Source organism: Cupressus sempervirens, chromosome 8 (genome assembly GCF_028749045.1).
Source record: "Cupressus sempervirens isolate cs-2001-9-10 chromosome 8, ASM2874904v1, whole genome shotgun sequence".
Taxonomy (NCBI): Eukaryota; Viridiplantae; Streptophyta; class Pinopsida; order Cupressales; family Cupressaceae; genus Cupressus; species Cupressus sempervirens.
The window spans coordinates 254,363,663-254,375,728 of record NC_143125.1 but is presented as its reverse complement, the minus strand read 5'-3'; the positions used below and the strand labels follow the sequence as shown (position 1 = coordinate 254,375,728).

Below are 12,066 nucleotides of genomic sequence, written 5' to 3'. Positions count from 1 at the left end.
CGAAGGTTAAATGAGAGTAAGAGCAACCAAACAAATTACAACACAAAAAGAGAAACTTACAAAAGTAAATTCCTTATTGTTTTAGAGGTTTTGGGTAGAGCTTCAAGGAAGGAGGTGGCCTTTGACAACATGAGGGGTCTCCATGTTTCTAGTGGCATGCCTAATATTTCTCACTTATATTTTGTTGATGACACTTAGGCTACTCAAGGAAGCTACAACTAGGGAGATTGGTAGTTTCAAAAACATCTTAAGCTCCTAAGAGTTAGTTGCTAGTAAAAAACTAGAGAAATATAGAATCTTCTTTCTTAAGGATTTTTGTGGAATCTTAGGAGATCAAGAGAATCCTTGTCTTACAGGTGTACATCTTTCTAGCATCTACCTTGGTATCCCTCCTATTGATGAAAGGAGGTCTCAAAAATTGAATGGGGTAAAATGTTGTCTAGAATACAAGAGAAATTGGCCTCTTAAAAAGGGCGATGAGTGTCAAAGGACAAAAAAATTTACATTGATCAAATCCTCCTTGGCCTTGGTTCATAATAATGCTACATTTATCTTTTAAATCCTTAGTAAGGTGTTCAAGACCCTTGAAGATACCCAACATTTATTCATTTTATTTGTTTGGAGGGGTGCAAATCATGTTTTCAAATATAACTCGATGAAATGGAATAATATTTATAAACTCAAGAGCCTGGTGGCATTGGTATTAAAAAATTTCGAATAGGAGATGTTACTCGTGGTGCCAAGTTTGCACGGAGTAGTTATGAAGAGTGTAATAGACTATGGAGTTCAATTTCACAAGCTAAATATCAAGTCAAAATGATCTAGAAAACCTTCTCAATTCATCTTATGTTTTGCCTATAAGCACGATATATATGGAACTTCTTAAGGGTATGTAGTGTATATGAGAAATATGTTAGCAAGTAATACTAATCTATTAAGAGAACAAAGCATTAACTAGCATAAAAATCATAACATATATGAGAGACAAAGTGAAACCCTCAAATGAGAATATGAGCCATAGAATGGCTCTCCCAATGAGGATGGTCACTTGATTTGGGAATGAGTCTATTTGATAGGATTTGGGATGTATGCTCAAGGTTCTCAAACTATGCTTCAATGGTGGGGATGAGTAAATGGCAAATTGGTAGCTTTGTGAGCTCTCAATTTGGCATTATAAGGGTATGGTTGATGGCTTTTGGTTCTCAAACTAGCATTATAACTTTGGCTTAAAGGTTGTGATGAAATGGCTTGGGAGGGGATTCAATTTATAGGCTAAGGGCTTGAGGGTTTGAGGGCTAAGATGCAAGGATGGGGAAAAGGTTAAGGAGGGTTAGGATTGCATGAGAGGAGAGCACATGGATTGTGCTTCTTTACAACCAATCAAGGAGTGACACATGTCACAGGGTGAGTGGATGGAGGAAAGAGCAAAGATGAGTCAACAAAGGAGGCTTAAGGGATAATATCGTCATAAAGACCCTTCTTAATGGCTTGTAAGAGCAATGAATGGGCTTGTAAGAGTCTTTATGGCTTTTGTAAGAGCATTGAAGGCTTAGTGGTTGGGATATTTTGGAGGGAGTTGAGATTGTTGACTTTGCTTGGCTTAGGAAAGTCTTAAGCTTGCTTAGGGAATGTGACAAGGTTAGGGGGGAATTAGAGGTGATTTAGGATTAGACTAAGCTTGTTAGAGATTTGCAAGTGGATGGCATTTATGAGGGTGGGTGAGTTAGTGGCTAAGCTTGGTTAGTATGGGTGGATGGGGTAGATTAGGCTAAATGGAGGATTTAGGATAGTTTAGCGGTTATTAGATTTGGGGGTTTTATTTATCAAATAGATTTATTTAATAAATGGGGATTTTGGAATTAGATAGAAGAATAGGATTTAATTGATAAATAATAGGTTATTTGATTTATCAATTAGGTCTATAGATGATTAATTAAATTAATCAGCTAGGGGATGGCAAAGGATTAATTAAATAGGAATTTAATTAATGATGCCTTTAGAGATAACTAAATAGGATTACCAAAGCGATGTAATCAAATTTAGGTGTCTACATGTAGTACTTGTCTAAAATCATATTTATCTTAGTAGATTGATAGGGGAGATAAGATTGGATTCTAGAGAGATAGTTGGGCTAATGATAATGTATTTTGAGATTATACATATTTGAAGCAATTGCCCAAACTTTTGTAACCGAGGTTTGTGAAGCTAGCAAAGGGCTATATGGAAGAGGACCCATGTTTGTGGAGGTGGGTTTTTATTAAAGATCATGTCTTGATGATATGTTAAATGTCTATAAGTGTTCAATATTGCGAATTGGCCAATTTCTAATAAAGAAGATAAAATGATTTGGAAGGGGAATGGTTAATGTTTTGTTTCAGTTAGATTGACTTATTTAAATCTCGAACAAGGATGGCTTTCCCAAAGCTAATGCCTTCTATGAGTGGCTTGGTAACTTAGAGCTTTGACCTAGGACACACTTCAACTATTGGGGCATTGGGGTCCTTCAAGGCGTGTTTATGTAAGATAAGCCTAGTGAAGATAATGATCATTTTTTTTTTACATCATAGTATTGTTGCAAATATATGAAATTATTTTTTGCAACGTTGGGGGATTGGATGGACAATGTTTCACAATCTTTTTAATCTTTTGGGCTATTGGAAGTTTAGAATTTTTAGGCTTGACAAATTTGGTCCATTTGGAATTTAGATCCTACCATTATAGTTTGGAGTATTTGGTTGGAAAGGAATAAGAGAGTTTTTTAGGGAAGGGAAGAAAAATTAGCAAGATATAGGACCTTGTGCATAATTATTTTGGTGAAACTTGGTAGTGTTCATAGAAAAGAAGATTAGAGAGGATGAGATGGCTTGAATGAATGCTTTGTTAAATTTCTAGCTCAACTTTATTTGGGTTGCTGAAGGCATCTTCAAAAAGAATGTTAGCTCTTTTGGTTTTTATTCTCAAGATTCTTGTTGGGCATGTAATGATACTAGTGAAGTTCATGCTCTTTGGATGGGTCTCAAGTTTGTTGGAAAACTCAATTAGGAGAAGATTTGGGTGGAAGGGGACTTGAAGCTAATTAGAGGTATCATGAAGGGCAACTCCTCCCACCATTGGAAATTAGGGCTGATTGGGCATCCAATCAAGGTGTGGGTTGGAAGGATAGATATGATTAATATGATTTGAAGTGGATGGAAACCTTCCCTTAACTTGTTTTGGAATTAATTCAAGAAGATATAAAGGAAAATCTACATAATTTTGGGATATATTAGTGAGTTTGTTATGTTCCTCCTCCCTTTGGAACATGTGTGGTTAGAGTCTAGTGTGATGTCCTTGATTGAGTTGCCTATGTTCTTGTCTCCTAGGTATTGAAGGTTTGTTTTGTTGGCTCGGGTGGTTATATGTTGGTTCTTGCTCCTCTTTCTCCAACATGTTTGTGGTTCTCTTTGAGATTTTCTCTATTTGATTTTGCTAATTGAGTGGTCTATCTTTTATAATGGCTCAAATTTTACAAAAAATAAATAATCTTGCTCTTCTTCTCCACTGTGATGATATTTTTCTTTAAAATTTGGTTTGTCTATTTTTTCTATTGGAGTATCTTTCTTTTATAATGGTTCAACTTTTAAGTTTAAAAAAAAAGGATGAATAAATTAGCTAAGAAAATGAAGGTTATTGTTTTTAGTTCGCACCAAAGGCAGGATCCTATTGCATTCATTCAATCCATTTCTTTAATTAAACTAACCAATCATATTAGAGAATTAAACAAACTTCTAATGTTTATATTTATTATTTTATTTTGAATGATTTTATAAATCTCAATTTTTTGAAATGCTATTGGATAATAGAAATTTTAGTAGGGGAAAAAATTAATTTCTATCATCAAAAAATATAAAAATTTCAAAACCTTGTGTTTTTACCTTATCTTTTTGTAACCTATTGTAACAATTTTTTGTACAAACCAAATAAAAGATCAACTTATTATTTGACACTAAATAATGATATTAAACAACGAACTAGCACAATAGTACACATAAAGATCAATCATTTCAAAACATTGATAATATTTGGCATACATGTGGAATACTAACCATATTTGTAGCATTTAAAATAAAAAAATTGCAATGTACAAAGGTTTGAAGATTCAATCCAAAATTTGTTTCCATCTTCACTTCAGGAGGACTATTGGAAGAGAAAAATAATTGCTTGTGTTTCGTATAAAGCCCACTAATTTCTTACAATTCCTCATGTTCCTTATAATATACACTTCCTCATAAATACAAATAAACCTTGACCTAAACTTCATGTACGCTAATCCAAAAGAAGGGATTAGATGTCTCGCCCACCTATTGATTACAATGTATTCACATTTACCATTACTAAATATTAAATGTTAAAGTGTGGAGTTAAACTAGCTTATATATATATAAAATAAGCCGAGAGATATCCTTCTTGAGGCACCATCATCATAAATAGTCTAAAAGGCATGAGGAAATGTTTCAAGACTCTTGATTTGCCTCATTTTTACTTCCATTTCCTTTGTAATTTTCATGATTTTAATTATAATTATATTTAGTCTATTTCTATTTTGTTTTTCTGACATGTAAATGAATGTCAACTTTTTTTCAAAATGGAAAATGTTTACATCGAAGATTGTTGCCACTGTAGAAAGCCTCCCGGCTTAATGAGGATTGAAAAAATTAATTTCTATTATATATATATATATAAAGGATCTAGAATTTAAATTAATGATGTTATTATTTTTTGATCGGCAAGAGACCAAAGCTAAGATTCATTAATTAAATAATATTATTTATTAAGCTTGCGTAAAGTCGAAGCCAAGACCTCTTAGATAAGAGGCTCTAAGATTCATTAATTAATAAATATTATTTATTAAGCTTGCGTAGAGTTGAACCCAAAACCTCTTCGATAAGAGGCTCACAATTTACCGTTGTGTTGTAAATTCTTGCCTAATGACATTATTAATATATTGATGAAAAAACAAAAATAAATAAATTGATTAAATTATTTTAATAATTATTTATCAATATTCTATTTTTTTCTTTCATTTTCTTTTAAACACATATATTCTAATCTATATATACATTTGAAAGGTTCATCTAACTTTATTCTAATTTTTTTATTTGATCTCTTTTTATTTCAATTTTCTATCCACAAATCTTTACTTACCTTTTTTTTTCTATTGACAACGTGTCTCGTATTATCATATAATATAAGTATAGTCTTTGTAATAATCGCTACATATATTATTTAGGAATGAATATATATATATATATATATATATATATATATATATATATATATATATATATATATATATATATATATATATTATTGCATATTAAATATTATGAATGTAGATCCCGAAGCAGAAATGGAAATAGGACATGTAAGATAAAATTATAAATATGGAAAAATTTGGACGGGCTTCAATTTTAAAATCACAAATGATTGCGGAGAAGCTTCAAGGAAAGTGCAGGCCTTGGAAGCGTGTGGGCATGCTCCATTCACTTAAACAAGAAAATCCTGAGTACGGCGAGGAGAAGGAGATTGAAGGGGATAAGCAGAGGAGCGGGCTCTGTTTTTGGGACATCTCAACCGATTTTTCAGTGGATATGCAGCTCTGCAAATGGAGCGATGGCCCAGTTTTCCCGTCAAAAATCCCAAGAGAAAGTTCCGATACTTTGTCGATTTGGCGAAGCAGGCTGAACACCAACGAATGCAAGCACAAATTAAGGTACGTCGCTTTTCTCTTCCTTCTCTTTTACGTTTTTTGTTATACTTGCCGTTCTGTATTCAAGTAATCTGTGCAGTATGAAGTTTTTTCCTCAATATAGGTAGGGTTTCTGTTTTCTTTCAGTTCGGAGAATGAGAAATAGATTTGCGTAAACGAAACAGGAAAAAGAATAAGGTGCCCTAGATCTGTAACCCAGTCCTGATATTTCACTAATTTATTTAGAAAGCAAGCTCATGCACACATAAAATTACCTTAAATTGGTTCCCGAGAATCGAACGCGTGACCAGCTTCCTAATTAGGGCAGGCATAATGATTGATTACTTAACTCTAACCGGCTCCCGAGAATCGAACGCGTGACCAACGTCCTAATCAGGGAAGAAATTACGATAAATTGAACTTTCACCACAAACGACAAAATATCCCGGCCCTCGTCAATTCGCAATATAAAAATATTCTTTTCTTTGGGGAATCTCCAGAGTTGTATGGGGAGCATATTTTCTTTTGTAGCTTTCGGGTAAATAAACCGAGATTAGGTAAGGGCCCGTTTGGTTGCTGGAATACAACCGGAATAAGAATGGGAAATTAGAATATGATTCCAACCGAAATAAGAATGGGAAATTAGAATATGATTTGTATTTTTTGTTTGGTGTGTGGAATAAGAATAGGAAATAGGAATACATATTCTCATTTTAGCTCCAAAATGAGCTTTTGTCCACTCCAAAAAAAACGTGTAATTGGAATTGCTATTCTTGCATTCATTTTAACTTTCTCAAATTTGATTAAATTTTCAAATCTGCTTTGACCTGGGGTGAGCGCTGGATCTTTGTTTTCAATATTTTTAAATATTTCAGCAATTTTCCAATGGCGCCAATTGCATCTTCAGAAATATTTTCAAATGGCGCCGATTGCAAGTTAACCCTATTCCAATTTAAGCTTGCATAACCAGACAAGGGATAAAAAAGATTGGATTGCATTTTCCCATTCTTATTCTTCATTCTCCATTCTCATTCAAATTTTCTATTCTAATTCTCAATTCCTACGCTTGCAACCAAATGGGCCAATGGATGTCAATTTATTGGCAGTCAAAACAACCGGCATCTCGGCCACTGCAGCGTCTACTCAGCCGACTCGATTCTCCTTTTTAATATTTTTATAATTAATTTAAAAACTGTATTATCATATTTTTCCTTTATTTAAAAAAATAAAATTCTAATATAAATAATCCAGCCACTGGCTCTAGTTCTAGAGATGGGATGATTACCTCGTGTTGAAAGAGGGAAAGTTCATGAAGTTCATGTTTCTTTCAGCGTTGATGATTTTTTTAAGGTTATATGGACTTGTGATTTGTTGTTGATTATTATTGAGATTTTATTTTAAATTATTTTAATAGTTAATAAATTATGTAATTATTTCTAAGTAAGATTATGGTTTTGATACTTAGTTTCTGGATTAGATTGTGTAAAGATTTTTGCCATCAACGTTTCGAATCACACTACATTATTTTTGCATCTCTTGCTCTCTCATCTTGATGCAAAAATAATGATCCATCATCAGGATGAGAGAGCAAGAGATGCAAAAATAATGTAGTGTGATTCGAAACGTTGATGGCAAAAATCTTTACACAATCTAATCCAAAAACTAAGTATCATAACTATTATGGATTGTGGAAATCTGATCGTGTTAAAAGATTATGGTTTTCTAATATTGTTATTATGATTATTTTATTTCTTTTATTTATTTATTTACATATTATGTAGTTGAGTGTTAAAAGTTAAAAAATAATTTTAAAAAGTTAAAAGTTAAAAGTTAAAAAATAATTTTAAAAAGTTAAAGCTAAATCAATTTAAACTTAAATTAAAAACAAAATTATAGATTATATAAAAAAATTGGATGTGGATACTTACTATTTCTATTTTTAGAATTTTTGCTAATTTAAAAAATAAATAGGAAGAAAATAATTGAATTATTTTTCTTAGTCTGTAAAGAAAATTATCTTGTAAGATGTTTGGCAACTATATGAAAAGAAAAAGTTATTTTCGAGAGGAAAGCTCCCACATAAAGCCTATCGAATCAATTAAGCTTTTTCAAACATTATTTTGGTAAGTGTGTTTTGTTATAGAGTTTTTTCACAATTCAAGTTAATATTAGATATGTAAGTTTGATTGTTATTATGTAGTTGAGTGTTAAAACTTAAAAAATAATTTTAAAAAGTTAAAGCTGAATCAATTTAAACTTAAATTAAAAACAAAATTATAGATTATATAAAAAAATTGGATGTGGATACTTACCATTTCTATTTTTAGAATTTTTGCTAATTTAAAAAATAAATAGGAAGAAAATAATTGAATTATTTTTCTTAGTCTGTAAAGAAAATTATCTTGTAAGAGGGTTGGCAACTATATGAAAAGAAAAAGTTATTTTCGAGAGGAAAGCTCCCACATAAAGCTTATCGAATCAATTAAGCTTTTTCAAACATTATTTTGGTAAGTGTGTTTTGTTATAGAGTTTTTTCACAATTCAAGTTAATATTAGATATGTAAGTTTGATTGTGAGCAAAATTCTATTTATTTAAATTTTTGTGCACTAAACTAGTATTGGGGCAAGCCATCTCTTGAGTATAATTTGGTGCTTCACTTTTTAAAACTTCATCTAAGTGCAATGATTGTTAAGCGAAATGTTTTTGATTATGAACGAAGACTTCTTGTGAACAATATTCACAAAATATAGTTTGACAAAAATTTGCATGAAACTATACAAATTAAATCCTTACAAATTGTTACATATTTAATTTATTTACTCATATATATGATTTAGATGAAATGAATGGTTTCTCACTAATAAATGACTTATTAAGATTAATGGGTATTTGAGTCAAACACTACAACTCCCTTATAGAAATTGAAGCACATCTCATTGTTTATTACGACAAAGAAAAATAATTCAATAAGTTTAATTTGGTCACTAGTAAACTTGTGAGATTCAAATTTACGATATCACTTTTTCTTGTTGATGGATCAAACCATCATCCAAAATATTAAGTAGTGATTAAAACGTGTACATATTTTCCAAATAATCTTCCATTTTTTTAAAATTTTGTTTTGAAGGGTGTATAGTGTACACTCTTTCCCATGTCTAATGAATTTGATATTTAGTATAAGGAATATGTTCCATGCATGTGGAAAAATAAAAGTAGAGGAGAATATTTTTGAAAATATTTATTTATGCTCTAGCAAGTGATCTCATTGTTTCATTGTTTCTGAAATTTGGATATATGTAAGGAAAATTTGTGTGTTACAAGATAAATTTATGTTAAAATTATGAATAGTTGCACATCAAAATTACCCTAAACATAAATATGAAATTATAAATTTACAAAAACAAGTAATAACTCATTTAATTTTTATCATCTCTTTCAAAATAAAGTTGCGTTACGAAAATAATGTGAGTTATAAGAATCAAGTTATTAAAACATGTTTAATTTTTCATGATCTTTTTAATTTTTGAAAACTAAATATAGAAGATTTGAGCTGGGAAATGTAAAGAAAAACCCTTTGTGACATTATGAATGAGGCAAAGCCTAAGAAAAAGAGAGAGATGAAGTTTGAATCTCATTCATTTATAAGAACACCCACAGGATGCAAGTTGTGTTCAAGAAGAATGAGAGAGGTACGTCTCTTAAATAGAGATGTGAGGAGGAGTTGTATGTGTAACTCCCAAGTCTATGAATGTCACCATTCATAATAAGTGTACAAAGTATCAAGATCATCTTAAGGAGGAGAAACCAATTTCCTTATAAAAGGAATTACATAAATGACACTTCCTCACACATGGACTATATGACAAACAAATTGTAGGGGTCCTTGGAATATCCCATATTTAAGACATCTAAGGAAAGATTAATTTTCTAACAGGAATAACAAGGACATAAATACCCATGACAAATGGCACATCACTAAGTACTAACTCAATCAAATTACAAAGCTACCCTGATGCTTATTTTAAAAACAAAGTAAAGCAAGGAAGAAAGTATGACAAGATCGAGATTCTAGAAACAATGGGGAGGCCATTTTGTGGATGCAGAGGGTGCATTAGGTGGCCTAGGGGTATTATGGAATCCAATCACAATGACATACACTCTTATGGAAGAGGCACAAAATTGGATGTTAATGAAATGCAGATGCCTAATGAGCACTTCTTTTAGATCAATGTTTATGGACCAACAACTACCATGAACAAGTGTTTTCTTTGGGATAACTTAGACAATTAAGGAGCCTTGTAGGAAAAAGGGATAGTTATTGGAGATTTTAATGCAACATTGAATAATGTAGGAAAATGAGAGGGCTTATAAAATACAACTCAGGTGATCATGTTTTAGTAGGTTTTTTGGATTGTTCTCGCATCCTCAATGTTCTTTTATTTTTCTTTGTCTTATTTGTACATATGTATGTATATGTATACATACATTTTTATGTATATGTATATGCATATAAGTTTATACATGAGTTTCATTGTGTTTATTGTTTCTTCATAGTATTTATTTTTGTATTTTGTTTGTTTGTATTTTCTTGCTTTTGAGATTTTAAGTGTGTTGGCTATTGCGCTTGCATTGTTTTTATGTTTTTGGTTGTATATTGATGTGCTTGGTTGTTGTTATATTTGTGTATTTTGTGGTGTTGTACATTTTTAGAATGTTTGTTTATTAGTTATTATTGTGTATTTTGTGGTGTTGTACATTTTTAGAATGTTTGTTCATTAGTTATTATTTTTATTTAGGTAGAAGCCTTTTTTTAAAGGTGTGACGTACTATTTTTCGCACCCATTGCCTTATGAGTTTATTTTTAGCTTTTCTTCTCGATTTTCCTACCTTCTTCTCTAGTCTTCTGTGCTTTCTTCATCTTCTTGGTCTTTCTTTGTAACCTTATATTGTCTTCCTTATTCCTCCTCACTTTGCCTACCCCTCCCTCCTTCCCACATCTTTTCTTATATCTTTAGGGAGAGGCTTCGTTTGTGTCTTTATCTTACATGTCTTGCATGCTCTTTCATCTTGATGATGGATCACAAAGTGTGAATTCAAATGTTGATTTTAAAAATATATACACAATGAAAACAAACAATCTATACATAATATTCAACGAGACTGTTAGGAACCTGTGTGTTCCTTCTGTTTATTTTGTTAGAGTAGTGTTGTTGGACGCATATGCTTTGTAAGTCGTCCCGTGAGTATATTTTATTATCCCACATGCATAGGTAGTATTACTTTTCTAGATCGTACTCAGTATATTAGAATAGGTTGAGGCCCTTGATGGGCACGAACGAATTTATTGTATTGAGCTTGCTCAAAGGAGGTTACCCCCTCGAAGTGGCCTACGATCAGTAGATTCATTCTGAGTTCTGCTATCACTTTGTATTCTATTATTTCGAGCATTCTCACGATATTGCTATAAGGAGGTTCATCTCATCTGGTATCAGAGCACTCTCTTGGGCTCGCTGGGTGGAAATTACATCAAATTTTTTTTTCTGTCGTGGCCTTCAGGTTCCTCTCACTTCTAATATCTCTTGTTATTGCAATAACTCTTTTCAGTTGTTCTGTCTGTGAGTGAATTTTTCTAAGTCGACTGTTCAAAAAAAAAAAAAAAAAAAACAAAAAAAAAAGAGTAAAAATTTTTCTGTTTTTTAGTCGTAGCTTCCTTGTTTGCTTTCTGTTTCTGCTCATACTTCCGCAGAACGTCTGCAATATCATTTCGCATACTTCCTTCCTTGGCGACCCAACCCCAAATTTTACATATCAAAGCCCTAAATCCCTCATTTATCTAATTTTAGGGTTTGCCCTATCTTTTTCACCTCTCATCCAATCGCCACCAAACTGAGCCACAAGATTCAATTCCTCATTTTGCTCCCTTATCCCTCTTGGACTGTTCGCCTCATTTCGCCTCCCTACCCTTGAAACTCTCATTTTTCTGTTTCCCTTGTCCCCAGATAGTCTCCCACCACCCGTCGACCACCCATTTCCTATCTGAGTTTTACCCAAATCCAAGTTTTCCGTAACTAAAAAAGTTTTTGTTTCTCATCTTCTACCCATTCCAAAAAAAAAAAAAAAAAAAAAACCTTGCTTTATGGTTGTTACGCGTACAGGAGCAAAAATCATGGAAGAAGAAATGGCATCCCTCAAAACCAAACTTCAAGATCTGGATGACAAAATTCTGGGTCTTAACTTTCAGCAGTCAGCCATGAGCCGAAACCATTCAGGAGATACTGGGTCCTCTTCTGGCAATTTCCGTGGACCAAAGCTTGATTTTCCACGCTTCAATGGTTCT

At 32.1% G+C, this 12,066-nt stretch overlaps 1 protein-coding gene across 2 annotated transcripts in view; it reads left to right on the top strand.

Moving 5' to 3' along the window:
- The window catches only part of LOC149542438 (calcium-transporting ATPase 10, plasma membrane-type-like), a 125,953-nt gene that overhangs the window by 51,951 nt on the left and 61,936 nt on the right, over positions 1 to 12,066 (top strand). Inside the window, exon 1 of one of the 2 annotated variants that reach the window (XM_089797386.1) lies at positions 5,447 to 5,752. The exons of the other annotated variant lie outside the window; for it this stretch is intronic. Coding sequence (XP_089653512.1) covers positions 5,645 to 5,752 — 108 coding nt within the window. The 5' untranslated portion in view covers positions 5,447 to 5,644. Of the gene's footprint in view, positions 1 to 5,446; positions 5,753 to 12,066 lie in introns of those variants that run through there. 2 annotated transcript variants of the gene reach the window in all.